This window comes from Alternaria hordeiaustralica (genome assembly GCF_023758085.1).
Source record: "Alternaria hordeiaustralica strain BMP 2776 chromosome Unknown scaffold_3, whole genome shotgun sequence".
Lineage (NCBI taxonomy): Eukaryota > Fungi > Ascomycota > Dothideomycetes > Pleosporales > Pleosporaceae > Alternaria > Alternaria hordeiaustralica.
This window is the reverse complement of record NW_026056775.1, coordinates 727,161-755,129: the sequence shown is the minus strand read 5'-3', so window position 1 is coordinate 755,129 and position 27,969 is coordinate 727,161. Positions and strand designations below refer to the sequence as shown.

At 53.2% G+C, this 27,969-nt stretch overlaps 8 protein-coding genes across 8 annotated transcripts; 1 reads left to right on the top strand and 7 right to left on the bottom strand.

Annotated features, from left to right (window-relative positions):
- J4E84_002414 (uncharacterized protein) lies at nucleotides 1-4,678 on the bottom strand (the record flags this gene model as incomplete). The annotated part of the gene is made up of 5 exons (XM_049385039.1): nucleotides 1-684; nucleotides 752-994; nucleotides 1,488-2,501; nucleotides 2,552-4,287; nucleotides 4,354-4,678. 5 exons carry the CDS (start codon nucleotides 4,676-4,678, stop codon nucleotides 1-3), a joined length of 4,002 nt encoding a protein of 1,333 aa, XP_049247062.1.
- A 655-nt stretch (nucleotides 4,679-5,333) lies between these two features.
- J4E84_002413 (uncharacterized protein) lies at nucleotides 5,334-8,044 on the bottom strand (the record flags this gene model as incomplete). The annotated part of the gene is made up of 5 exons (XM_049385038.1): nucleotides 5,334-5,731; nucleotides 5,781-6,948; nucleotides 7,011-7,767; nucleotides 7,852-7,859; nucleotides 8,039-8,044. The coding sequence occupies 5 exons, from the start codon at nucleotides 8,042-8,044 to the stop codon at nucleotides 5,334-5,336; spliced, it is 2,337 nt and encodes a 778-aa protein (XP_049247061.1).
- Nucleotides 8,045-9,141: 1,097 nt separating this feature from the next.
- Nucleotides 9,142-10,459, bottom strand: J4E84_002412 (uncharacterized protein; the record flags this gene model as incomplete). The annotated part of the gene is made up of 2 exons (XM_049385037.1): nucleotides 9,142-9,610; nucleotides 9,663-10,459. The coding sequence occupies 2 exons, from the start codon at nucleotides 10,457-10,459 to the stop codon at nucleotides 9,142-9,144; spliced, it is 1,266 nt and encodes a 421-aa protein (XP_049247060.1).
- Nucleotides 10,460-11,785: 1,326 nt separating this feature from the next.
- Nucleotides 11,786-12,217, bottom strand: J4E84_002411 (uncharacterized protein; the record flags this gene model as incomplete). Its single annotated transcript, XM_049385036.1, has 2 exons — nucleotides 11,786-11,912; nucleotides 11,973-12,217. 2 exons carry the CDS (start codon nucleotides 12,215-12,217, stop codon nucleotides 11,786-11,788), a joined length of 372 nt encoding a protein of 123 aa, XP_049247059.1.
- A 2,214-nt stretch (nucleotides 12,218-14,431) lies between these two features.
- Nucleotides 14,432-17,327, bottom strand: J4E84_002410 (uncharacterized protein; the record flags this gene model as incomplete). Its single annotated transcript, XM_049385035.1, has 8 exons — nucleotides 14,432-14,818; nucleotides 14,866-14,981; nucleotides 15,040-15,119; nucleotides 15,168-15,259; nucleotides 15,309-15,401; nucleotides 15,452-15,563; nucleotides 15,611-16,640; nucleotides 16,688-17,327. 8 exons carry the CDS (start codon nucleotides 17,325-17,327, stop codon nucleotides 14,432-14,434), a joined length of 2,550 nt encoding a protein of 849 aa, XP_049247058.1.
- Nucleotides 17,328-18,906: 1,579 nt separating this feature from the next.
- Nucleotides 18,907-20,144, bottom strand: J4E84_002409 (uncharacterized protein; the record flags this gene model as incomplete). The annotated part of the gene is made up of 4 exons (XM_049385034.1): nucleotides 18,907-19,109; nucleotides 19,162-19,846; nucleotides 19,961-20,074; nucleotides 20,133-20,144. 4 exons carry the CDS (start codon nucleotides 20,142-20,144, stop codon nucleotides 18,907-18,909), a joined length of 1,014 nt encoding a protein of 337 aa, XP_049247057.1.
- Nucleotides 20,145-22,142: 1,998 nt separating this feature from the next.
- CYA4 (Cytochrome c oxidase polypeptide 5, mitochondrial) lies at nucleotides 22,143-22,934 on the top strand (the record flags this gene model as incomplete). The annotated part of the gene is made up of 3 exons (XM_049385033.1): nucleotides 22,143-22,410; nucleotides 22,589-22,785; nucleotides 22,836-22,934. The coding sequence occupies 3 exons, from the start codon at nucleotides 22,143-22,145 to the stop codon at nucleotides 22,932-22,934; spliced, it is 564 nt and encodes a 187-aa protein (XP_049247056.1).
- Nucleotides 22,935-24,882: 1,948 nt separating this feature from the next.
- ATP2 (atp2, beta subunit of the F1 sector of mitochondrial F1F0 ATP synthase) lies at nucleotides 24,883-26,843 on the bottom strand (the record flags this gene model as incomplete). The annotated part of the gene is made up of 7 exons (XM_049385032.1): nucleotides 24,883-24,962; nucleotides 25,012-25,587; nucleotides 25,641-25,704; nucleotides 25,760-25,969; nucleotides 26,019-26,378; nucleotides 26,432-26,518; nucleotides 26,592-26,843. The coding sequence occupies 7 exons, from the start codon at nucleotides 26,841-26,843 to the stop codon at nucleotides 24,883-24,885; spliced, it is 1,629 nt and encodes a 542-aa protein (XP_049247055.1).
- Between the last annotated feature and the right edge of the window lie 1,126 nt (nucleotides 26,844-27,969).

The following is a 27,969-nucleotide window of genomic DNA, read 5'->3' as shown; positions in this document are numbered from 1 at the left end:
TCAGCCTCTTGCCTTGGCCTTCAATCTCAACGTTCCACTATCCTCTTCCCCACTATCCTTCCTCAACTGTGCCTCAATCATCCTCCCAATATTCCCTCCACCCTGCATCACACCCCCTCTCAGCAGCTCCGTAATGACGCGTCCTCTAACCACAGTCTCTTCAACCACACCCTCAACATTCTCAGGCCCTATGCGCCCGTACCAGATGCCCGAACCCTTCAATGCATTACCCTCCATACTGGGAGGTAGGTACATGATGACGTTGCCCGCATACTTGTGCCCACCAATATGACTGATCAGCCCTACATCTGCATCTATACCCCTCCGCTGAAATTCAGAGCGAAATGAGGACTGTAGCAATGGCCCGAGAATGCCGCAGCGCTGATCACGGCCGCCATGGCCGCATATCAGGATCGTGGGTTTGGTGATGTTTTCCGCCTTTGGCAGTTCGGTCGCTTTCGACTCGTCGCGAAGGAGATGAGACTTTTGCTCAGCGGAGAGACCATCGTGCATGGAATGGAGATTCTGAGCCTTTAGGTAGGCGGTCGCGAAGTTGGACAAGGCTTCGGGGGTATGTGGGATATCCGGTATGCGTTTGAAGCTCGGGAATAGCAATGCCGTTGTCGCGCCTGGCTTATCACTCTTCGGCAATGAGGAAGCAGTGATGAGAACGTTCGTGAATGGCTATATGATGCGGCAACGCGTCAGCTTTCTATGTATCATGAATGACCGTACTGGGAAACAGACCTACATCAAACCCAGGACCGCCTTTTCCAATCACACCTTTGAGCCCTTTTACAAACTCCCCGGTCTCGCCCTCCTCCTGCTCGATGTTGCTGACCCAGTCTTCCTTCCCGGTACAGAATATGACCTGTTCAGAGTAGGCCGCCATAGTGTTCAACAGTGGTGTCTTGCGATCAATGTCTAGATCGGGAGGCGTTGCTGCGCACTCGCAGCTCGGTGACGGACATGATTGCGTGTACGGTATCGCGGTCTGGAAGCGCGTCCGGGTCGTGGAGAATGAGCGAAAGGAGCGTGGTATAGCAGCCCGAGAGATTCGGGTGAAGGACATGTTGCGAAGTTGGCGTGCGAGATTCTTGGGGGCGATGTGGAAATTGTATGGGCGTTTCGGAAAGCATTCCGCGATGATGACGCGAAGTCGGGGTATTACAGTACACTAGCGCGGGCTCGGAGTTTGGTGCACACCGAAGGTCACAGGCAATTGAAGATTCAGAAGACGACATGTGGTCGGCAACATAATTGATGATTTTAGAGGGTCTCCTTCATATACGTGTTTGAAGTGCACCTGACTTATCCCAGAATTAACCCCTATCATGTCTCCAGCCATGCATCCCGCCGCTCAAACGCCCGCTCAAAAGGCCACCGCCGCTGTCTCCACCACCGAAACCTCCAGGGCTACCAAAGCCACCGCTCCGACGATTACCACTACCACCGTTGAGTAGCTTGTCGAACTGCTCAATACTTACTATTGCACGTTGCTGTACGTCGTTGTCTGCATCGCGACCCAGCTGCTTAGCGCCTTCCTCGAAGCCCAGTTGGCGAAGGGTGATGGCACGTTCACGCGTAGCGGCTTCATCGGTATGATCTTCTATCCACACCAGATTATGCAGCATCCAGGACAATGCGACGCGGATGTCGCGACGAGGGTGAGTGAAAAGCTGAAGAACATGCTGCATGAGAGTGGTCTGCGAGATGAGAAGAGAGCGGTGCTGAGGCCGACCATTGGCGAGATGGACAAGAATATACACTGCGGCCAGAATGAGTTCGGGGGCGGGATAGGTCGCCCAATTTGGCTGTGCCGGGGTGTTTGTGGAAGAGGAAAAAGGTGTGCGGTGGCTAGTGCTTGGCCAGTAGCTTGGGGCTGTAGCACTGGGTTGAGCTTGTGACATCGTCTTTGGCCGGATCTTAGCATCGAGAATTTCGAAGAACCGACTGTGGCCAAAGGTCTTGAGCAGGTGGTCGATCATCTCACCGGAAGCTTTGTCTTCTGAAATAAAGTTCCGGATGAAGTCCAACGCTTGTTCTTGTATACGGATATCGTCGCGCTCGCCGTTAAGCCGGTTGTCCTGTTCGTCGTTCTTGATCTGTTGTAACCGATCTCGAATGTTAGTTGCACTTGTATACCGTGAACCAGGACGTTGATGCCGTCGCATAGACGGTATACTTTCGGTCATGGCGTCATCATCCTCTTCGGATGACGGCTCTTCGTCCACATCCATATGGGGCTCGTCAACCGCATTGAGAATATCGACTTGCTCTCCTGCTGCGTTGGGTGTGCCCATAGCTGGCTTGGATGGTTCTCCATTGAGTACTTGTACGAGCCAGCCAACACCGAGCTCCTCAAGGCATTGTATCTTCATGGCATGTGGTAAGCCTAGGCACAAGTGCTTGAGCGCCCAAAGGCTACCGAAACGAAGGTCGAAGTTTGCTGATCTACATTGTTCGCAGAGCGTTCCCAGTACTCCAGACTCGACGATCTCCTAGTAAATACATTAGCATGGAAAAACCACACAATGAGCATCGTTCTTACAGTTCGCATAGGTGACACATCAAGCACCAAGTTGGTGATGACCTCCGTAGCAGCAATCTGCACTTTGACGTTCGGATGCGTTAAGAGCTCGAAGATCGGCTGTGCAACTCCGTGATCGATCAAGCTCGTCCTCAGCACACTGACAGACCTGGAAAGCGACCGTATGACTTTACACGCAGCAATGAGCACCGAATCTGGGTTGCCGTCCTTCGCTGAAGAAGACGCGCCCTGCTCGTTGCTTTCACGGTAAGGAACCAAGGCTTCGATAATGTGCGTTGCAGCGCCCATCTCAATGACCATCTTTCTCAATGCATCTTGGTCTCCAGCTATCGCTGCCAGAGCCAGTAGCACACTCTCTCGATACCTGAACGCGTGCAATACATCGGCGCTTAGTCCAGGTCTGCCCAGTGTGGAAGATGTTGGGTCAATATCTGGGTCTTTCACTTCGTGAGATGACGATCGTGGTTGCCAGAGAGGTTTTGAAGATGTAGCCGGCACATCGAACGACTTCTTGAGAATCTGAATAAGGGTCGGTAGGGTTCGATTATGGACGGCCGCTGTTTGAAGAGTCTTATTTCCTGCAATCAGCTCCGCAAGTACAACTGGCGAGCGTTCCAACATGAATCGGATCTCATCTCTTGAAGCAGAGCTTAGAGTATTAGCTCTTTTCGCTTGCTCTGATGTCGGACTTGAATCTTCAATCATCTTCTCAACGAGAGGGATGATGAGATACGAGAAGTGGCGCTCTCGTGATGTCTTGGAAGGGTCGTTCAAAGGCCAACGCTCGCCGAATTTCTTCAGCAGTGCTAGCATCCCACAAGCAGATAGACGTTCTCGGCCTTCACCGCGGCGGGCGACGTATATAAGCCATATGAAGAGTGGTGACTCGGATTCGTCAGTGATCACACTCCGACTTGAGTTCTGCTGCAGCGAGTCCATACTCGGTAGTCGAGAATAGTTATCCCCGGTGACAGAGCCATAGGCACCAAGCGCCGGCCATTGTTTGATGTACGGATCTGATTTGCTCGCCATCGTCTGTACCCGTGGTATTAGCTTATCCCACGATGCCGCTTGTGTACTTCCATCTGATACATTCCGCTCCTTTGGCCACCCAAAAAGCTGCTGTATTGAGTGTGAATACAGGAAACGTGCGGTATAGTAATGCGAGTCCTTAATGATGACCGAAATCGCTTCCATGATGTCCGACAAACGAATCCGATCTGTCGGCGTCAAAGCCGGTTTCTGAACACTGTTCGAGCCGTCACCTCCTGTTGTTGTTGCCTGGCCATTGGAATGCCTCCACTCGGTTGCGGGGATACGATCGTCCATGGCGGCGACAGCAGCAAGTTTGTCAGCGAGGAGATCCAGTACTCCCGCATCTACTAGCATCTTCTTCTGATTATCTTCTACGCACGTCTTCGTGATGAGCCGGATCGTCGAGTCAATCTGTTGGTAGGCCTTCATCGTGCCTGTCGGTTGCGCCAGTATCTCGGCCAAGCTGTCAATGACAGGCCTGGTGTATATCGATTCGTTGACGGTAAAGGCGAGAGACGATCGGGAGGATGATTCGGAGTGGTCGAGCCAGGGCTTTTCTTGGTTGACTGCATCGACGATCTGGTTGAGGGTTTTGAGGGTCGTGGTAACGAGTTTTGAAGGTGTCTCGCTGGGTCGTAGCGCTTCAAGCAGGGGAGGTAGTACGTGACCTGCCAGAAGCGGAGCGACGAACGCTGGTCCGCCTATATGTCTCAAATATCAGCAAACATGTTGCTTCACAGTAGTATTGGTTCGCGATGCGCGCTCACCATTCGCAAGGCTACCGGCAACGAGCGTGGCCTGGAACCTCAACTCATCCTCGGTCGTCCACTCCTCGGCGCTCTTTCTGGACTCATTGAAGAGCCCAGAGCTGTGTCCATTGGTGACGTTTCTCCTCCTCTTCCCACCCTTCCTAGCTTCCGCCCGTAGCAAGCCCGCCAGTGGTTTCACAACACCATGTGTCACTGCCAGTTCCTTCCTCTGCTCGTGTCCGACAATCTCATTCTTCAGATTCTGAAGCGCGGCGAGCTGTGCCTCGGGCGTGCTCGGATTCGCAAGCTCGCTGAGCGCGGGAGGAATCGTTGACCGGCCCATGGCGTAGACGAAGAGCGAGCGGGTTTTCGGTAATGGGCGTGTGCTACAACCGACTGGCGCAGATTAACGGTCGTCGTGCAGCCTCATGCGAAGAGGTTCAGTGCTGGGCGCACAAGCGTGTGGCAATGACGAACGGCGCAATGGAAGCGTCCCAGGGAAACTGCGGCTTGAGAGGCTGGAGGATCGTAGGAAGGCGCAATAGAGAACTGTACCACTGTTCATGCGGCAAGTAAGCGCTAATTCAAAACAGTCGTCAGTCGCGATGAGAAGTTTGCAAAGTAAGTCATGCTTCGCCGGGTGGTCGCGAGGGAACTTTGATGATGCACAAAGCCGCCCGCGCTCCATCGCGTTGGCGCAAACGTCAGAGTCGCGCGATAACACTTTGGTTATCGCCACGTGATCGACCCTTCATGCGAAGTCGGTCCAAGGTTTCCATGTCCGAACAGAGCAAATGCGTACATTCATAACGTGTTACATAATCATCACCCAAACTCCCATGAGTACCGTTACAGTCGTGACACGCATCCCCAAATCCCTTCCCGATGCCACCGTCCCGCCGCCAAGACAAAAGAGAATCGTGTAGCCATCAATACAAAAGGGTGCCGAAGCAGACCCAGAAAGATGCAAATGCATAACCCCCAGAAGGTTCGTCTCTTCATCCATATCCATAAACCTCGGTATCGTTCTCCTTCACGACACCCCCCTCAGTAAGTATGACAACAGCCACACATGCTGCGTACGCCTCCCGAACCGCACAAGCCATGCACGTCTCCTTGATGTTTGCCACAATAGCACTATGCCCATGATGCGCGCACCATGCTCTTGCGAAAACCTCGTTATCACTCACACCCAGAGCCTCTATAACAAGGACATTGGTAACTTGCTCGTGCGCGCTCTTTTGCTTCTCGTTCATGAGTGTGAGGGCTTTCTTGCCAGGAGAGGATTTGGACGACGTGGGACGGGGTATGCGACCAGACTGGGTACCCCAATCATGGATGTCGACAAGGCCGTCGTCGATCTTTATGGCTTTGTAACTAAAGTCGTAGAAAAGCACTGACGGGTGTTAGCATGCGACAAGCTTTTGCTGAGAAAAAATTCATACCATGAGGGCCCTGGTGGCAGGGGAAGGCATTGATGAAGTCGACATTGTATCGCAGCTTCATCACCCAGCTCTCACCACCACATGCAAATGAAATACCAGCATCGAACAGTATTGGAGGACCAGCAGCATGTCTGGTTCCTTCCGGACGCTCCTTAACGGGGATGAAGCGAAGCTTCTCCATACGTATGAGGTCTGTGACATCTTCGGTGTCTGGCATAGGAACCTCGTAGTCGTCCACGGGATACATGTCGTCTGGCGCGCCCAAGGGATTGCTGCGCTGATCCATAGACTCCACGTCGATGGAGACAAGCATGGGATCCGGAGACTCGTGCTGTCTAACCTTTACACACTCTGTCCGCTTGAGATCTGGGGTGTAGATGCATGGTCCAATCCAGCCAGCAATTTGTTTCACCCCGCGTGCAGCCCCTAGTACTTTGCCAACAATGGACTGTGATGACCAGTACGTATTCGCTCGGTATTGGAATCCAGATGCAGGATGCACGTGAGTCAGGTACTTTAGAGCATCCCCGGTGTCTCGATCACAGTCTATCAAGCTGTTCATGATGAGCCACGGCAGCGTCCGACCTGGCAAGATAATCCCCGAAAACCAAGACATGGCATCCGCAGACCGGTCCTCGAGCGCTTTCTCTTTCAGGTCCTGCTCGTCTAGAACATACTCAACCTCGTCCATGTTCGGCCATTTGAGCGTTGCCGCAAAGAGCCTCAAGGCTTCGATCTGTCTGCTCTTGCTCCTCAGGTCGAAGCTAAAAGTGCTCTGGGTGGATGATGTACGCGTTTTCGTAATCTCCATATTCTCGAGCCACCGTTGAGCCACTGCTAGGTCCCATGTGATGATGGCTGGGAGCTGCAGGATGAGCTTCCGCTTAGACTTGTCCGTATGGTGCTTGGAGTGTATTCGAAGGTAGAGTTCCACTGACAGTAGCAGTTGGTGGAAGAAGTCTTGCTTCCGCTGCGGATCGGGAGAATCGAACCACTTCGCCACGACCTGGTTCTTGGGGTGTGAGAAGTCTACCCATTTCGGGTTGCTTAGTACTGTGATGAGATCCGTGATCTGCTGGTCGATCCGAACATGGCGGCGTTCTTCGTCAAATCGCTCTGGGTCTTCGATCAGTGTACCGTATAGATACCGATATAAGTCCTCAGGATCCTGCGAAACCAATAGTTAGGATCATTCGAACCAAAGCACCCCGAGCACGATTGTTGACTGACATCTTCATTGAGGCCGCTCTCTAGGGTCTGTAACCGGTCCAGAATCTGTAGGAGCCTGATCTTCCGTGGCTTGACCTCGCTCGCGAATTGTGTAGGAGGCTGACTGGTCCTCCACTTGCTGACCCAGTTATTCAAAGTTGTGGTTCCTGCACTCTTGCCAAACGCGTACGCCATGCAAGGGTACTCGTGAGCCAGCCACGGAAACTGGCTATCAGACGCACCCGTCATGTTGAGCGAAATGTCCCTGTATGCCTCCTGCTGGAAAGATGCGCGGTCCGTTCGGCTCTGATGCTCAGCCTCCATGACCGCATAGTAGCGATCGTAGCCCGCTGGTGCGTTTGCTATCGCATCGCAATATCCCTTGAACGACGACGCACCGGCACATATGAGTTCCTCTGCCTGGTCAGGTTCCAGCGCATCCTCCGACGTGTATCCTTTCGGCGGCCATCGTCTTGACTTGCGGAAGTCCTCGAGCGGGGTGGGCTGGGAGTAGGATTCGGAGCGACGATGTGGGACGAGGGTCTGGTAAGGGACCATGTGGGCGTCTCCTCCGCTAGACAGCGGTCTTGTAGGGTTTGGCTCGGAGCCGTGTCTGGTTATGCGTGTGCGCGTGACTACGGGCGACGTTCGCGTTCTTGGGTGCTTTCCCACCTGCAGTTGCTGGAACCCATTTGTGAGTTGCGGGAAGGGCTCGGGGAACGCGTACGGGAGGGCAGACGGCGCTGGCGGTGCCTCGGGGCGAGGCGCGCTCCAAGGACTGTCGTACTGGTGTTTGATACCATCCCAACGGGTGTATTCCGAGTTCATCTCTTACGCATAGCACTCTGTGTTGGAGAATTACCTGAACCTCTGGTGCCAGTTAGTGAGTTGTCAATTACAGAGTGATCAAGCAGCATGGCGGAACTATCGACGAGCAACTTGAGCACGTGCGAAGGTTTCAGACAAGCCAGGGAAGTAAAGCCAGAGCTGGCGAGGAACACAGAGCGCTCGATTGGGTCCGTGGGCTCTTGTGACATATACACACTCACCCTCATAGTACTATAGTCGCGCTACTGCCGCCGCCGGAGGAGTAAGACGCGTCTGCCGCGGGTCGGGGTGGAGATCACGTCTGGATCGCGAGGTGCTCGGGGTAGCGCCGGCACACGATTGCTCTAATGTGACCTCGTAAAGACAGACGCGTGGAGAGTGTAGTGGGGGTGGAGAATGAAGGACGGAGGGTTTCAAGTCAGGTCATGTTCAACTCTTGGGTCAGGGTCACCACTACCTAAGCCGACATCGTTGATCAAGGTCGCGTGTAGCATGCTTCGGCTCTCCTGGCGCCGTGGCATTTGCAGGAACCTCCGTCGTCGCAGCAAAGGAGCGCGATAGCACGAAGAGCTACGCCATAGGGGTGGAGTGTTAGCCTCACTCTGCGGCACCCGTGCGTCTTACGACTGGGGTATGCTAGCAGCCGATTCTACTCGTCCACGTTACTCACGATGCATGCTCTTAGCGGCTTGACCGTGGTGCGTCTGCCAGAACACCATTCACAAGATAGTGGCATGCATATTGAAAGGGGTTGATGATTTAATTTTGCTCGTACTTTCCAAGTAATACTTGCTATTCAACTTTCTCACTCGCCTCGTGCATCCTGCGCTCGTCGTCTACTAAACAAGCGGTCACACGAGGGCAATGTTCTGCTTCATCCCTAGCTGTTCTGTTGCTCTGAAGCATGCCTTGCGCTTTTGATAGCTACGAGAGGCGTCGCTGTGACGGACCGTGCTGGTGGCATCGAAAAGATGCCTATGAGCGTGCTCGCTGATGGCACGAGCCTGAGATGATGTAGTGATGTGCCTCCGGCAGCTCGATAAGATCCCCCGTTGGAGGAGAGGCTGTAGGTGATAACTCCTGCCGAGTCATGTTCGCCAGCTCATCCACATCCAACCAGCCGTCGTCCCAGCCTTCCATACAAGGGCGGCCACGGTTTGGCTTGACATTGGGAACAGATAAGATAACCCGCAACGTCGTCTTCGCGAACTCGTGATTGCGACCAAAGCTATCGAGGTAGAGACGCTAACGGCATTTGGGAGCGTTTCATGAGCTGGCTTGATATCGTGGCATGATGCTGCTCAGCGCTCAAGAGCTTCCGTCATTATGTGCCTGATTGATTGGTGTGTATTCCTGTCGCTGATCCCGTAGGCGTAGTTACGTGGTTTGAGCTGGCTGCCGGTCCTGATTCCGGTTCCTTCTCTATAACGTAACCTGCGCCACGATCGACCAGACCTTTGTAGTAATCTACGAGTACTTCTGGCTTTGGGACAATGCGCCATTCGAGCCTCCGCAGAAACTCCAGCTCGAGTAGCGCCAATTCACGGACACTGACGCCGCCGACCCTTGCATATAGACTGTTGGTCCAAAAGCTGTCGCTAAGGCCTTTAGCTGCGACTGTCGCAGCGGTTATCAGGAATCGATGCACAGTAAGGCTGCTGATTGTGAAGGCGGGGTACATGGCGCACAGCTTGTCGACGTAGAAGACCATGGAGAGGAGAATAGGCGGGGACAGTGTAGCGTGCACTATGAGGCGGGAGAGATAGTCTCGTACTGAGATGCCCGGCGGGGCTCTGGGGATCAATATCAGCGAACACTGCTTCGGTCAGTCTTGGACGGACGCACCTGGAGTGGAATCGTGTAAGTGTGCCGTCGCGCAGCGGATAGCCGTCGTTAAGCCGCACCAATTCCATAAGCATGTCGGAGATGAGCACACCGAGGTCTTTGACGTCGCACGTCTCATACTGAAGGGGCATGACCTTGACGCCTGGCTCCTCGGGCCTCGCTCGCTTGGCTGGCGAGGCAGGAACCTGCAAGACAGTGCTTTGCTCTTTCTGCACCCCGGCTGGCTCTACTTCCGCATGCGTGCTCTCGTGCGACATGCGGCGACCCTGAGGTTGCACATTGTTCGCGGGCGCGATGGGCTGCGGACTTACCCGCACTTGGGGCTCGGGGGGCTCCGTGACGACAGGCGCGGCGGAGGTATCCCCCCGCGGTGTAGGCACAGTGGCAGGAGCGCTGGAAGACGTCGGGTCGGCCGTTTTCTGGTCCTGGTCCCGGTCCTGGTCGAGGGTGGAGATATCGAGAGCGATGTCGGCGCTGGTGCGGTTGCTGGGCTGCGGCCGGTAAGTCGGGGGAAACCCAGACGGCGAGTACTGGGTGCCCGAGTCGACGTATCCTCTCTTGCGGCTCTGAGGCGAGGGCGCAAACGTCGGGACTGGCGAGGGCGCCGAGAAGGCGGGCTTTGGGGTGGGCGGCGCGTCGAATCGCCGTGAGGCTACCGTGGTCACGGCAAAGCGGGGCGAGTGGGCGCTGGAGGAAGCCGATGTGCGTCGCGAGGCATGGTACGGGCGGTGGCTGGGCGTGTGGAAGGTCGTGTTCGGCGAGGGCGGTTGCGAGATTGTGGGTGAGGAAGTGATCATGTCGTTGTGCCGGGCTGGGGGTCCTAGGGTGGAGGAAGATGGCAAGATCGGGCAACCGCGGTGCAAATCATAGTCAGGCCTGAGGACGGTCACGGAACTGTTGGCAGGAACGTGGGGAAGGGAGGAACCATCGGCGAGGCTTCATCTGGCGTCGAGTGCGTAGGGCGGCCGCTCTTCCTTGAGCGAGGCTTGGCTGGCGTTCTGACGATAGCAGGCAGCGCCCACACCACGTGTGACGTCCGGGGATTTCTGTAGGCTGCCGGGCAAACCTTGCACCCTCTTGAACATCGGCAAACCATCCCATGGCTGCTTCTTCCTGTCTTGCGCAGCCTTTAGTAATTCTCACCGCATTTCCTGGCTGGTTGCGTGTAGGCGCATCGGCCCTGCGTGCCAACATGCTCGTCATCGCTGCGGAGCGCCTGACCGCCAATGATTAGCCATTAAGCCCTAGACATGGAGGGAACATCCTCTAATCAAAATTTCCAGAAGACGACAACCGATCGCTAGCTTCCGCTCGCACTAGCTTAGATAGTGTGTAGATTTTTGCTCTTGCGAAACTGCGCCAGTCTTCAATTCATTCAAGCCTGACTACACGATGAGCGTGATGTCACTTCGACAAAAAACATGCATGTTCCAGTCATCATCGCACAAAGCTGTCAACGCCTGGCAGAGTTCACTCACCAGACGACCGATCAACTGACAATTATCCTCGCTCGAGTACCCACTATGCGCGACGCGTCCAACTCCAACCTCAAAGTTACCTAACCCGCGGACCCTCTGCTATCTACCTGCGATAAACTCTGGTACCACAATGTCGCTAGCCGCTGGTTGCCGGCCCACGTTTTCCAATGCCACAACATCACTCGACGAGACGAGAGCCGCTTGGCAGGGTTTTACACAATAGGCCCGAAATGGTATCGTGTGGCAATTGCAGATGCAGTACATGATGGTTTCGTTGCTGTACGGTCTACCGTCAGCTAGACCGATCTTCTTGCTGCCGTGAGTTCCGAGAGCAGATCTAGTCTCGAGTCGGTTCGTGTATTACTTGTGTAGTCTCCAGTGTCGTTGCGAGAGTCGGACGTACAACAAAGGTGTGACTACACTTCACGTTATCGATAAGCTTGCACCATATAGATCTATTCTGTATTCTCTATTCGAGGTAGCCTGCATCGTATGATCCAGCCTCTACAACGGCGTCAAAGGTTTTTCATGCTTTAACACGTTGTCTGCACGAGTCCCATTTGGGCATTGCACTACTTTATTCAAATGGTATCGGACGAACATTGCATACGAGCTAAAGATGATAATTCAAATACATATCGCTCATCATTTTGGCTTATTGCGCCCAGATGCGTCCAATTCTGCCGAGAAAGACTGTTGCTCCAGCGGTGGACTGTGCAACTCTGCTACGGCAGGTTGCCCGTTCATCTGTGCATGCTTTGATTGGTCGATCCTATAACTATAGTTAGCGTGCATGTCTAGGCCAGGTATCTTTCAGATGAGTGGTACTTACTGTTGCTGCGACAACCCACTGACATTGCTCATCATACTCATATGGCCATGTTGGGGCCCAGGGCTGATCCAACCCGACGGGTACTGCTCTCCTACGTTGTGCTGACCGTATCCTGGGGGCGAGTTGAAGCCATAGTCTGGGTAGTGTCCTGGCGGTGGGGTAGCATAGTCAGGAGCTGGTGATTGAAACCCTGGCGATGAGAGTCCTCCATGACCGTAGTCCGAGCGACCGTACTGTTGGCTCATGTTTGGATCGTGGGTATTCGTACCATCTCGCTGTTTGATAACCTCCTTCAACGACTTGGATCGGCCTACAAAGAAGAAGAGAGCGGCACAGATTGCCAGGAAAGCTACGCCACCAAGTACTATGCCAACGATGGCACCAGTTGACAGGCTATGACCGCCGCCATGACCTCCCCCGTTAGATGGTGGCGGTGCTCCCGTTGACGTAGGAGCATTAGACAGCGTCGATGTTGCCTCACCAGGAACTGGTTCGCCGGGCGCTAGTTGAAAGTCTGCTGCGGCAGCCGCTTGGACTTGCGATGCCAGTGTCTGCGTAGAGTTCGGGTTGATGACTCCGACCATGTGTTCGCCCAGACACGAGTTCGGTGCTGCACAATAGAAGAAGATGGGTTCTGTCGAGTTGATCGTAACATTGAAGTATGTGAGCTGCGAGAGTGTTAGCGTAACTTGGCCGGCTGTTCATCGAAGGACCAACCTCATTCGTATTGTTCACCCATTGGGTCTCAGACCAGAACCCTACTTTGTCTTTTCCCGTATACTCATACGGTACGCAGGCTGATCCAAACTCAGCTCTCGCGACCGAATGATCCGGTGGATAAAACTCCCATTGAATGATGTCGCCCACGGAGACATTGTGAAGTTCTTGCGGTGTAAATTTGAAGCCTCCGGCGCCAGCTTTGATTGAGTGGATTGTTGGTTCACCCGACGATGTCGGTGTTGCAGTCGACGATTCTACTGCTTCCGAGGTCGTAGGTGTCGCCGATGAAGATTGTATATTGTTGGATGCTGTCTGTGAGACATCTTGCGCCATAGTAGACGAAAAGTAAAGTTGGCTGGTCGCGATGGCCACTGCTAGCCTTGCGGTCCACGAGCGTCTCATTGCTATGGTGGTGTGGCGGGTAGATAAGCACAATAGTAAGACCAGCCTCCTGCACAAAGCCCGTGATCTCTTAGTCCACTCAGTGTTCTGATTGTCGGGAAAATAAGAATGCAGTGCTAGCAGTGTAGCAGGCAGCATAAAGGCTCAAAGAAGGAAACAGAGCAGAGGTGACCCAGCAGGCTGACCCCAACCCTTAAGTCACTCTTCCGCCCATCTTGCTCGATACCGCTGTTTCCAGCCCCCACAGCCGCACTGCGGATAGTGGACCAAGCGACAGGCCACCTTCCTGTATCTGCCATCATACATAGCCTTTGTTCGTCTTATGCAACCAATCAGTACATTCAATGTTGCCGATCTGGCAGGCGCGCCCTTGTGCGGGCGCATCTGAGGCGTACAGCCATTGCAGCAACATGCCTGTAAATTCGCCAGCGGGGCGTGCCATCAGCATGTCAGCAGGGAATAAGAAGCACAGTCGATAGAAGGTTGGATATGTGTAACGGCAGCTAGTGCTGATGCTGGCCCATCACCACTTGGCCTATTTCCGTGCCACCATCTTTTTGACTGCGCCGCCGAGTGCATCAGTATTGACAATCTCGTTCCAACCTCGTTCTGAGGAATCTGGAGATGCTGGCCAAGGGCGCGTAGCAACTCTTTCCGCGTATCTAGTTATCGATTTGCGCTGTTCGCAGCTGCCATGCCGTCTAGATCCTTCTCGTACGCGAGCTGGCATGTGGTGGAGCACAGCTGAGTTGTCGTCAAGGAATGAGCATCGAGCGTTTGAGCCGCCAGCCTCGAGTGAGCTTAGCGTTGGTCAGCGACCCGGCCATGAAAGCGGGCCCGTCTGCTTGGCGCATGCATGGCTTGGGCGCAGTATGCTGATTGCGATGCGTGTGCGGAGTAATTGCTGTGGTGGGTGGAGGATCATGCGAGCGCGGAGCGGCTGTCGTGAGGCGTAGGGCTCGGCCGGTTCGATGGATAACGGTTGGCGTCATGATTAGCCATCTGCAGGGCTCGTTCCTAAGCGAGGCGCAAGCCGACCATCTTGAAGCGGCTCAAAGTACCGAGGTTTTGCATTGCATCGCATCAGCAAAGCTATCAATAAGACTTTCGTTCAACATCACAGTCATCATCGGGGTACTCATATTATCGAGGCGCAGCTGTCCTCTAGGAGATGTTGATTATTTGCGATTGAAGAAATGCAGCGCGCGTACTCAACACATAAAACATCAGACATCGCTTCATCGTACAGCGAAAAAGGTATGCCAGATACGCCAGGCCATGCAACGAATATGATGGATGCCGCAAATCACGCCATCTCTCGACCAGCTTCAAGTGGCTCAAAAGGGTGGCCTTTTGACGGGACTCCGTGGACTGCTCGCACTGAACAAGCCCATTTGAGGCATCTTAGGGCTCTTTAACAGATTCGAGGCGGCTTCTTGCTCAAACCGCCTAGATGTGTGTGACGCGCTCGCTACAGGCGGGCTTCGCAGCCCTGCGGCCGTGTTCTGCGGCCCCTCGTCAGTACGACTGGAAATGTCATTCATCTCTTCAAACTCGCTCTTCTTTTCCAAAAGTAGGCTTTGCACTTCATCCAAATGCTGCTCGAGCATATCGTCTAAACTGTCCTTGGGCGATTGGATAAGGTTGCCAAGCTTCTTGCGCATCTTGCGTTGACGGCTCGGATTCCAGACGAAGTGGCTGTTCTTCACGAAGATCATAGAGTGCTGCGAATCTTAGCTGGTATCATGTTGTAGTCTTCAAGCGTACTTACGGAGTAGTACCAGCTGGAAATGGTGTCGTCCGTTGCTCGTTTGATGGACTGAATAGTTGTTTCTCCCACAAATCCGATTAAGCACTCGACTGGGCTATCCGGATCGGTGCAGTTTTCTGTAAAGTCAGTCGCTGCTCTGGGAAGGCAAGCTGCGAGAGGACTTGGGATGCTTACCGTTGTGGCTCAGTAGATCAACAAGTCCAAGATACGCATCGCCGATACCCATGAAGAACACTTGCGTCGCCTCGTTTGGTCTATTCACACGTTAATGATTGATTAAAAGCGCGTTCTGAGAGACTTACTCAATATAGTTCTCCCACAGATACGCTGCAAGCTCGCGGGTTTGCTGCGCTCGGACTGCGGAATCATCGGATCTTGTGTAGCCGATGATCGACTGACTGTGATTAGCAAGCTGTTTCGGCAAAAGCATCGCGAAAGCTCACGTCTTCCACTGCAACGACTCTCGGAATATTGACATCAATGACTTGAAAGTCATTGTTGATGGCCCAGTCAATATACCTCTTCGTAACATCAGTCTTCATCCAAAGTCAGCGATTACACAGTGCGAGACTGCAGCCGTACTCACAAGCCATGTGTTGTGCAGTTCTCTCTTACCAGTCACCGGATCGGTGTGGTCTTGGAAGCTCGGCGGGTCGTGAAAAATCACGAGGAGAGGATACCGGTCCATGAACTTTGGTCTGTACTAAGTCAGGATCTGCGGGGATTATAAGGAGAATGAACTTACGTTGCAATGATATTATGTTCAAACGTCTGGGATAAGCCAGCCTTGTTGATTTGGAGTGGAGGAAGAGGAACCATGGAGTGTTCTGATGACAGCCGCTGACTCTGCCATTCGCGGATGATTTCGTGCAATCGATATGTATCTTTGTAGCCAGGGTCGGTTTTGTCCAGGTGTTTAGGGTAGAGGGACTTCCAGTACTTGGAGTGCTGGCGTTTCACGTTCTCTATGACGTAAACCGCACTATCCTTTGGGGCTGGAAGATCCTCGTTCAGGCGATCCGGCGGCTCCAACATGAGTACCCTCGTCACGGCTAGCGCCGAGCGCGCTATTGATCTGAGATTGTAACCACCTTCGAGGCACACCACGATTTTCCCCTTTGCTAGTCGCATAAGCATATGTGTCATGTGACCGTAACACGCTGGTGTGACGAAACAACCGCCCAGCAGGTCTCCTTCGGCTGCATCGAAACCGGCCGAAACTATGACAAGATCCGGATCAAACTCAGTAGCAATGGGCATGACAATTTCCTGGAAAGCGTAGAGATATTCTGAGTCGCCCATGCCGTGTTCCGCCCAAGGGATATTCACATTCTTCCCCTCACCAGGACCTTTGCCGCAATAGTCAAGATTACCGTCCTTCAAGTTGGGGTAGAAGTTTCCGTCTTTGTAGACATGCAGCGATATGTAGAGTACGTTTGGATCCTCGTAAAAGGCATGCTGGACGCCATTACCGTGGTGAACATCCCAGTCCAAGATCAAGACCTTACGGCAAGTTTCCGGATATGCATTCTGACAGACCCGGGTAGCTATCGGAACGTTGTTGAAGATGCAGAATCCCGAAGCCTGATCTGTTTCGGCATGATGCCCGGGAGGACGAATGATGGCGATTGCGTTGCGCACGATTCCTTGTACTACCGCTTTACAGGCCTCGATGGCTCCTCCAGCTGCGAGCTTGGCGCATTCATAGGTCGCATGGTTGAAGTAAATTGAGTCGCGATTGGAGGCCTCCATTTTAAGATCTTCCACAGTCATGTCTAATAGCAAAGTTAGTCGAGTTCTCTTAATGTTATCATAAACCTACCCTGCAATGACTCTACGAATGCGTAATGCTCTTCCGTGTGTATCAGAAGGATTTCTGGTCTCGTAGCGAAGCGCGTCATGATCCTCCAGCACTTGTCTTCTTGGTCTTCGTCTAAATCACTAGTCGCCAGTAGACCAGCTTGCCTAATCTCTTCATAGATGGAGTGAATACGACGCGGATCTTCGGGATGGATATCATCAATGAGATCCATGTCAGGTAGCTCGGCGTGAAAGCGCATGCGAGAGTCGTAGACGAGGCCTGTTTTGTTCGTCGCATATGGAAGAATCGATGATCTCGGTTTTGGGGGTATGCGAACTTGCGGACTTGATCGCCTAACAGGAGTAGGGCGCGACATGCTCATCTTATCCGACCAGCCACTCGGTGACTTTGTCGTTCGATGTGATCCAGCCTGGCTCTGCGTGGTACTAGGTTGCAGAAATGAGGGGTTCTTCGATGGGCTGTGAAAGGGGAGTTGCTCTCTTTTAGATAATGGTGGCCCTTTGATGTTCGCAAAAACTTCAGACGGGTTCACGGTGTCCAGTACATGGTCCCCATTTGGCTCCGTCGAATTGATGATGGAGTCATCTCCCATGGCATAGTCTTCGTCTGCCATGACTATTTCGTAGGGTAAAGCGGGCATGGTACGCCTCGCTTTGCGGTCGCGGGCTTGCAGCTATAAATCCATTAGCGACAACACTATCAGACGCGCTGGTCGTATGACTTTGAACACCCGACCCCATGACTTCAGCATGGTGTGCTGAGTGAATGAAGAAAACCATGCTTCTAATCTGAAGCCGATTTGGGTAGATGGAAATGTGATCCCAAGCATGCCAAGAAACAAAGATGTTGAAGAGAAAGCGCTTCGAGGGTCGACCTCTGGTATGAGAACATGTTGTTGATGCGGAGCTAACTGTAAGAGCTGCTTTGGGATGAATTTCGGGAGTGGTGAATAGAAAGGTACTTACTGGCAATATCGCTACCGCATTGAGCTAGCTGTACTGGAGCTAAACGTATTGGTGGAGGATTGGTTCCAGAAGATGAGAGTAGATCACGCTCTAGTGGATGCTGCAGGGTGAGAGCGCCAAGTGTTGTTTCTTTGCGATACTATTTTCACGGAGCCGTGCTGATCTGTAGTTGGGTAAGTAAAGGTCGTTATGCACTGACTATATGTTGTTCGTCGCGTTATGTGGAAGGGTAGATCGTAAATCGCGACAGAGGTCACCTACATCAGCTGCTGAACAACGTGAGACTGGAGCTCCAGCAATTTTATGTAACGTAAAAGCAGTCTATAGCTTTCTGAATCTCGTGATAGCTGATGCTGGGCTTCAAAGTAGGGGATAAAGTGGAGCGTTGCAATGCAAGTTCCCTACGCGGCCAAGATCCGTCACATGACTAAGCAGCGCCAAGTTATTTAGCGCAGTCCCTCGCCGCATGCCTTCAGTGCTCAACCTGGTGACCTAATCTTCCTCAAAGTTATGGCAGCGGCAAGCATGAGCAGCATTGAAGTAGGTTATGTGGTTCAGCTGTGTGCGAACTAGGTAGCTTCATCATCCGCTTCCGACATGGCATCTCGGCAACCCGCAGACCGAGGCCAAGTGCTCTCCCAATGTCCCCAGTATAGGACCTCGGGATGCCATGATACGACACACGAGTGTGAACATTCACTACTGAGAGATGGCGCTTTCGGGGAGGGCATGCTTTAAGGTTACTGATATTCCCAGGACAGCTCCTCAGCATAGCCATACAGAAGCCCAAAGCCGATACTAGCCATTCAGATGCCTAAAACTGCCGCATCACGGAAGCCACCTAGAACACCCCGTTCTTCCCCGCAAACGCTTTCGCCAGATTACGGGACGTAAACGAGCAGCCGGGAACTAAGCGGGAGAAAGGGATCCGCGTGCAAGTATACATTCGCGTGAGAGTCGTACCTCGGGAACTAGCTCGCAAAGGAGCGCTAGAAAATGCAACGACAGGGGCAGCTCCACTACCATGCAGACGGGCGAGGGGAGCCTTATTGTCACTTCATGTTCACGGGATACAGGCGAGCTTTATTGTGGTGATTATTATTCATTGATTCATGTCTAGCATAACGCATTCATGTTCAGACCATATTTTCATCCCCGCGTTGTCCGCGCCTAGCCAAAGGTAGCCCGCTCCATTGAGTCGGTGCTGAAGAAGTGAAATCAGAGTTTAGGTGTTGCCTGGCTCTGTCCTGACTCCTAAGCGTTGCCATCAACCTTGGCAATGTAGACCAGGAGGTCAAGGACACGGCGGGAGTAACCCCACTCGTTGTCGTACCAGGAGACGAGCTTGACGAAGTTCTTGTTCAGGGAGATACCAGCCTTGGCGTCGAAGATGGAAGAACGGTTGTCACCGTTCAGGTCAGTGGAGACAATGTCGTCCTCGGTGTAGCCGAGAATGCCTGTGTAGTGTCAGAATATGCATTTGAATGGCATGGGAAAGTAGAAGCTTACCGTTGAGGGGGCCGTCAGCAGCCTCCTTGATGGCCTGCTTGATCTCGTCGTAGGACGCAGCCTTCTCGATGCGGACAGTCAAGTCGACAACCGAGACGTTGGCGGTGGGAACACGCATGGCCATACCAGTGAGCTTGCCGTTGAGCTCAGGAATGACCTTGCCGACGGCCTTGGCGGCACCAGTGCTGCTGGGAATGATGTTCTGGGCAGCGGTACGGCCACCACGCCAGTCCTTAGCGGAGGGGCCGTCAACGACCTTCTGGGTGGCAGTGTAGGAGTGGATGGTGGTCATGAGACCCTCAATGATGGTGAACTTGTCGTGGACAACCTTGGCCAGGGGAGCAAGGCAGTTGGTTGTGCAAGAGGCGTTGGAGAGCACCTCGATGTCGGACTTGTAAGTCTCGTGGTTGACGCCCATGACGAACATGGGGGCATCGGCGGAGGGAGCAGAGATGACAACCTTCTTGGCTCCACCCTTCAAGTGAGCCTTGGCCTTCTCGGTGGTGGTGAAGACACCGGTGGACTCGACGACGTAGTAGGCGCCGGTCTCGCTCCATGGGATGTTGGCGGGGTCCTTCTCCATGTGGAAGCGGATGGTCTTGCCGTTGACGGTCAGGTTGTTGCCGTCGACCTTGATCTCGCCCTTGAACTGGCCGTGTGTGCTGTCATACTTGAGCATGTAGGCCTGCGTGTGTTAGCTTACGTCCCGTAGTCGTAGAACCGCTGCATGGCATCGCAAAAGCCGATGTGCAAAGATGGGTGGGCTGTTCTGGGTTTGTGTTTGCGCGGGGATGCTTACAGCGTAGTGAGGCTCGATGAAGGGGTCGTTCACGGCGACAATGTCGACGTCGTTGTGCTCGATAGCATTGCGGAAGACGATACGGCCAATGCGACCGAATCCGTTGATACCAACCTGCGCGGACGTGTTAGTGACTGCCTCCTGGCGCAGCGGGGTAGTGGAAGGAGCTTACCTTGACAACCATGATGAACTGAGTGTAGTGCTGAGAAAGTTAGAGAGTTGAAGAGGAAGCAAGGCAATTGCGCTGAGCTCACTCTTTTATAGGGTATAAGCTGATGTAGAAGTGGTGAGAGACAGAGTTTTGTGTCGGGCGCAGTGTTTTGTTGGGTCTGGGCTAAGGTGGGGTGCCCAGATGAGGGAGGGGCAAGCTAAATAGCGACCAGCTTGAGGACGTCACAAGTTTTAGTTCTTTTTCTGTAATCCGATATGCAGCGCAGCCTGGGCCCCCAATTGCACCACCTGCGCCTCCCACACTTCCGGCCGGCTACCTGCTTGTCAAGCCAAGCGCATTTGCATTCAGCCTCGGGGGCGATATCGCCATCATTCGAGGCCGCGGACTGCACCGGAGAGCAAGGCGGGCAGCTCGGGCAGACTATGCTGAGAGTACCCTGACCGAGGCATCCGTAACTATCTCCAGACGCATTCGTGACGCCAAGCGCTCTGGTGATACCGTACTTGCAGCCTCGCATACTGCAGTATGTACCGCAGGCGGCTGGTCGGCCATTCAGGCCCGGCACGCCACGCAGGATACGATTCTATCAATGCTCTTACGAAAGAGGTATACGTGCATCTCGTAATCAGCGAAAGCACAGACTAGTGATTAAAACAGCTCTGCGCGGGCGTCAGCCGTTGTCGCTGTCGTGGGCAGGATCTTTTGGTCATTCGATATGATAAACCAAAGCGCGCAGCAGAGTCTGATGCGATCACCGGTTCGTGGGGAGGCGAGTGTTTTGTGTCACCACCGAGATTCTCTCCGCCAGGCAAAGTCGAGTATGGTTCGAGATGAGGCGTGGGTATCCGCGGCCGGCACCGTGGCACTATGATGGACAGACATGTTATTTGTAGCAGCTCTGGCCCGCCACATGATCGCCAGATGCTACGGCGATTATACCAGGAGCACAGGTACCTGCATATGGGTGCTGTGGCAAGGAGACCTGGAGCTACAGCTACAGCTTGAGCTTGAGCTCGAGCTCGGAGTTCAGACGACGATGCAAGCGAGTCCCGCCCCGACGCGTATGTTGTGCGCAGGTGCCGAGCCTCCGATCACGGGACGGGAAGACACCTTGGAATTACCTAGGTAGAGCGCGTCTGAACACGCAAAATTCAATGTCATCCTGTCAGAGATGTCTAATTGCTTACAAACGCTTGAAGGACATTTATGATGGGTTAGCATCTATACGTTGTAGACTCTCGCAACACTGATCTACCCCGCGCTTGAGGGAATTTGCGAGTGTTTTGTTCCAAGTTGAACATTCCATGCTCACTCGGGTACCCAGAAAGAGGAACGATGCAACGCATGTGAGATATATAGACCAGCAAAAGCCTCTCGATATAGTCGATTTAGCATACACATACTATCTTGTCTTGTTTGTTGCGACATTATGGTGCCTTATCTAGCCAAATCCAGGGGTCTCTGCCGACCAAGCAGCTCACGCAGGGCGAAAGCGCACCCATTCCGCGTTTTCATATAACCAGTCGTAGCTGAACTGAGGTCACGATCGCGATGCTATTGTAGACTTCCAGCGCCGCCAAAGGTTCCTCGGTCAAATCTCCAATGTCAATGTCGCGACTGGGCCCTGTGAGAGAACTGCTAACCTTGGAAAGCTGCTCGAGCGAACGGCAACATCCACTTTCATTCCACGTGGCTTCCCTCTCACCATGGCGTATATCGGAAACATGGCAACCTCAGCTCAGGGTGGGATGAGGCTCTCAGATGCCGAGATAGACGGTTGTCCCGGCCAATGAGAGACTCAGCGTTAGGACGACGAGGGCGCTCGGGCCACAGAAGATTGATCGTTCCACCACCTTGGCGTTCCTCCCGCAACCACATTTTGCAAGACAGCTCTCCTGGCCCACCATCGACTCCATCACCACCACGATCCATTGGCAGCTGTAGGTCCCTCGACGGGAAGCTTCTCCCTTTGTTTTCTATTTTTCGACACTCTCCACTCCACCCGCCGCCATGCTGCGCTCGTCCATTGCCCGGGCTTCAAGCTCGGCTGCCGCCATGTCATCGACCGCGACCCGCACTGCTCTCCCCAGAGCTGCCCCCGTAGCCTGCCAGATCCAGCAATCCCGCCAGGCCCACGCCATCTCCAACCCGACCCTCGCCAACATCGAGAAGCGATGGGAGGACATGCCCCCACAGGAGCAGGCCGATCTGTGGATGACGCTTAGGGACCGCATGAAGACCGACTGGAAAGAGTTGACCATGCAGGAGAAGAAGGCTGGTGCGTACAATCCCATTCCGCGCATCTGGGTACTGCGACAGCTCGTATGACGTATCTTGTGTTTTGATCGAGGTACCCGAGCTAGCCCGCGGCATCTGGTGCGCTTAACGCGAGTTATCGCGACGTGCCGAGAAATTATCGATACGAACACCGCGCTGACAACACCCTTTGTATACAGCCTACTACATTGCCTTTGGTCCTCACGGTCCCCGCCGACCCCCGCCCCCGGATGAGGGCCGCAACGTCTTCCTCCTCTCCTCTGCCGTCATCATGGGTGCCTTCGCCGTCTTCGCCTTCACGCGCATGTTCGCCAGCCCCATCCGGCCCCGCACCATGACAAAGGAATGGCAAGAGGCCAGTGAGGAGTACCTCAAGGTATGCCACTTTCACGCTCGCACATTCGCGTCAGCACTAACACAGCACAGTCGCAAGGCAGCGAGCCCATCACCGGTTACAAGGGAATGTTGGTACAGAGCAAGTCCGAGAAGGACCTGCCTGCCAGGGAGAAGCTCAACGATGAGTAAAGATTCGAATAGAAGCGTCACAGCAATCACCATGCCAATACCGATACCACATTTTCCTTGTGTCAACTTTCCGTTTGGTACTGTCTGTGTCACATACAACAAGATCGAAAGCATTACGAACGGCTGCCGATCGGCCATTGTCATAATAGTCCTCATTGTACAGAAATCTAGAGGCTTTTCGCGTTTACCTGACTGTTCTCCACTTCGATCATGTGCAAGACGCACATTGTATGACTTATGCAACTCTCAAATCAAAGCGCTCTATCCTCGTCACGTCAGATGATACCTGTGTAGTTGCGTGACTGTTAACTAAAGGTGAGTAAAGATAACTAAAGAGGTTAATATTACAATAATATAAGTCTCGCCTAATTTCTTAAAAAACAGTTTTCTAATTAATGCTTCTTAGGTTTTAACTTTGCTGTTAGCAATTACGTCCACACAATAGTAATATATTAGGGGTCTCATGCCTAGGGTATCTTTGTTGGTGAGGTTAGACAATTCCTATCATCTTTGTTTAATATCAAACAGTCCTTTCGCCATCTGCAATGTATAATCCAATGCACGATCTTTCCACACCCATCATCGGGTGACTGTCATGCTGATCAAAATCATGAACTGCAGCATGCAGACAGATATCATGTTACGAGAACGATGGGTTACACGGCTGATAGCAGCTATGAAAGACGCACATACCCGCATCCGCGGCCGAGGTAGTCATTGTCGCACAGAAACGAGATATGTCAGCTTTGTGATAGCATATTTGTTGAAGAAGTGTAAAAACCGCGGCCGTGCTTACTTTGAAGTCACAAGCTTGCTTATGAGCTTCTAGCTCTCCAATGGATAGTTGCAAGTCATGGGTGAACACTGACTTTAGCTCCCTAGGGCTTCATCTGATTTAGTAAAGATAGACTGCAGCGTTCATCCATTGTGGGAATTATCGGTGCACCCTATTTAAGCAAAACATCAAACACCTGCTAAAAGTAAGCTGCCTGGAAGTATACATTACCTTGAAAGTACTCATAACTTTGATCTTCACATCAACGTAGCCTGCACGGCACCTGTTCACTTTCTTCCTTGCGTGCGGTAGGTGCACCTATGGATACGTTCAAGCAGGACTGCAAAACGGCATGCCCTTGCAGGCCCAGGGCTCATGAGACAAAGGAGGCAATTGTGTTCTGATGGCGTATTACATAGTATACTATCGATGACGTGAATTCACGTAATCTTACGGACTTGATCGTTTTGCAAGTCTCGATTTTGCAGGTGACCTTACGCTATTTATCGCTCGTGTTCCAATGTACTATAACCGGCAGCTACCTGCAGTGTATATGCTCTATGACACCTCTCGCCCATTCAAGCGAACCATGGAGCTCATTCTTACAGTGGACGGTAGGGGCAAATAAACCAGTAGTCTACATTGCATCAGGAATCTACCAAACTGCGTTTTTAACACGAATGTAGACTGCAGGGTACCTGTTGAGTTCTACTATAGAGTGCTCTGGTGTATATGTATTCTACAATCTGGGCTGCGACCTCGGCATCCTGAGATTCCGCTTGCTGCTTCCCTCCAGCCTGCAACATATCCTGGGATGAGCTCGAATGAGTTGTAGCCAGTGGCACGGTATAGCAATACTTTTAGAGTGTGGAGGATGAGACCATGCATTCCTGATCTGAGGCCCAGTCGTTTGGTATGGAACTAATCTGGTGAGAAGCATGCTAAGAGACTATAGGCCACTTGCTTCTCGTCAGAATCACGTGCACATCAGAATCGAGATAATTCGAACAAGAAAAAGCGGTCTCTTCATGCAAGATAAGCTACAGAAAGCCACGCATCATGACACCCGCTAAAGTCCCACAGTTTCGGAGGTATATCTTTTGTACAAAGTGAGACTACCAGCGATTTGCCCTAGACACTCTGGCCGACTCTTCACCCACCACGAAAGTCCGTCTATGACTTCTCGAGCTCGGCAAGAATCTTCTCTCCCTTGGCGCGGGCTGACTCGAAGTCACCGACCATGTAGAAAGCACCTAGAAATGTCAGTCAAGCGCGGCGAGAACGAATGTGCGGGAAACTCACCCTCGGGAAGGTCGTCACCCTCACCAGTCAAGATAGCCTTGAATGAGCGGATGGTGTCCTTGAGGTCGACAAGCTTGCCCTCAATACCAGTGAAGACCTGGGCGACAGCGAAAGGCTGGCTCAGGAAACGCTGGATCTTACGGGCACGCTCGACGGTAAGCTTGTCAGCTTCCGACAACTCGTCCATACCGAGAATGGCAATGATATCCTGGAGCGACTTGTACTCCTGGAGAATCTGCTGGACGCGGGTGGCGGTGTCGTAGTGGTCCTGACCGATGACACGGGGGTCCAACATGCGGGACTTGGAGTCAAGAGGGTCGACGGCGGGGTAGATACCCAACTCGGAGATACCACGGGACAAGACAGTGGTGGCGTCCAAATGGGCGAAGGTGGTGGCGGGAGCAGGGTCAGTCAAATCGTCAGCGGGCACGTAGACGGCCTGGACGGAGGTAATGGATCCCTTGGTGGTGGTGGTAATACGCTCCTGCATGACACCCATGTCGATGGCGAGGGTGGGCTGGTAACCGACGGCAGAGGGGATACGACCGAGAAGAGCAGACACCTCGGAACCGGCCTCTGAAAAGTTGTTAGTGTGTGACTCGCTGGGGGAGTGAAGGGGGTGAACCAACGTGTGAAGCGGAAGATATTGTCGATGAAGAGCAGGACGTCCTGGCCCTCTTCGTCCCTAAAGTACTGCTTTCGTTAGCAATTTTGTCGTATGAGCGACGGTCGGTTGTCAAGAACTTACCTCAGCGACGGTGAGACCAGTAAGGGCGACACGGGCACGGGCACCCGGGGGCTCGTTCATCTGACCGAAGACAAGGGCGACCTTGGAGTCACCGTCAAGCTGAATGACGGAAGTCTCCTGCATCTCGTGGTACAGATCGTTACCCTCACGGGTACGCTCACCGACACCAGTGAAGACGGAGAAACCACCGTGGGCCTTGGCGATGTTGTTCTGCCCATTGTTAGCCAGCGCTCAGCCTGCAAACATTCCGTGTCCTTACGATCAACTCCTGAATGAAGACAGTCTTTCCGACACCGGCACCTCCGAAGAGACCAATCTTTCCACCACGAGCGTAAGGAGCCAACAGGTCGACAACCTTGATACCGGTGACGAGGACCTCAGCGGAGGTGGACTGCTCGGTGAACTCCGGGGGGTCGGCGTGAATGGGGGCGTACTTGGTGGCCTTGATGGGACCACGCTCGTCAATGGGGTCACCAGTGACGTTCATGATACGACCAAGGGTACCGTGACCAACGGGGATCTTGATGGGAGCACCGGTGTCGGTGGCCTTGGAACCTCGGACGAGACCCTCGGTACCGTCCATGGCAATGCAGCGGACGACGTTCTCACCCAAATGTTGCTGTGCTGAATCAGTGATGCTGTTCCCACTTCTTCGGTTCTTGGCGTCCTTACAGCGACTTCGAGGATGAGCTTCTGGTCACCGTTCTGGGTTGTGACAGCGTTGAGAATAGCAGGGAGCTGCTCGGTGTCGAACTTGACCTGCAATGGCTGTTAGTCGCTATTGTGTGGATGCGATCACTGATGGCGAAGTCAAAACTCCACCACTATCAACCAGAAAACTTTTCTTAAAGGAATTGGGCAAACTTTCATCCACTATAGCGCCGATCACTTGGTGAATCTTGCCGTCCTTTGTAGCATCGGTGCTGGCGAAGCGTGTGGACATAGCTGGGGCGAAGCTCTTCTTCATGGGCGAAAATGCGCTGCGGCGGATGGCCGGCCTGCGCATGGAAGCGCGGAGCGCCTGCTGGATCCCACTGTCGAAAACGGCGTCAGTCCATCTCAATTCATCGTCAATTGAACTCATTGGGCGTTTGGCTTACCTCTTCAGCATTGTGAGATATGTGGTAGACGGATTGGTGAGTGGAGAGAGGGTGGGTTGATGAGGAAAGAGCTTCTCACAGCTCGAAAGGAAGGCGGCGTGCCAAAAGATCCGTGCGCGGCTAGTGCCCACGCGGTTAGCATCCGGCAACGAGACAACCCCAGGATCGATTTTCCCACATCTTCCAAAGCACGTTGCGATTCTATTCTTACACTTCGAGTGTGGTCGCTCTTATCCTCCGAGCATCGCAACTTACTTCCACATGCACGCCTTCTTAGTCGTTGTCACGACGTCAGCCCGCCTTCCGATTCGCTCCGATTGAACAACCGTCCTCAGCAGCCGCCTCGGAATCAGACCGCGCAAAGCGAAATGATGGTACACAAGGTCATGGTGTGCGCAAAAGATTCTCTCAACCCATCTACACAGTAGACTACAACTCAGGCTGCGGCCTGAGGCCAAGTCCCACGACTGTTCCGTGAACTCAGATCATAACGAGGATGCGTATCGGGATACATACTCGCAACAGTCGACTCACACACTCTACCTTGGTACTCATCGTGATGGCCCGTCGCCGAGGAGCGACTCACAATTTCCAAGGCTCATACCCCGTACAACTAGGTCCTCCCGAATGAGATGTTTCGCCGTTTCAACTATCGGGAAATTCGAACAATCGTCGCCAACTCAAGAACTTGCCACAGAACGGTATGCCAACAAGGACGATGAAGCTTCCACAAGATACTATCTAGTCACCCAGCTCCTTATCTCTCTGGGTACGCTTGTCCTTGGCATTGTCTTTCCTCTCGGTCGCCAATTCTGGAGATCAACAACCATGATCTCAAATATGTATCCCTCGCATCGCACAGTACATCGATGAAGCGGTTGTCGTACTAATGGTAGTAAAAGCTTGCTCGTAGTCCCCAAACCAGTACGAGAAGTTACCGCGACGGCATGGTTCTAACTGTGAGTACCTCCAGGCTCTACTGTCAGCAACTGTAGCCCAGTCGAGACGCTGATGTATGCTGCAATGCACGATAATGTAACCACCATAATCACTTCCAGATGCGGGTCTTTGGAGCATCCTATATGACAACACCGGCGGAACGAGGCTCGT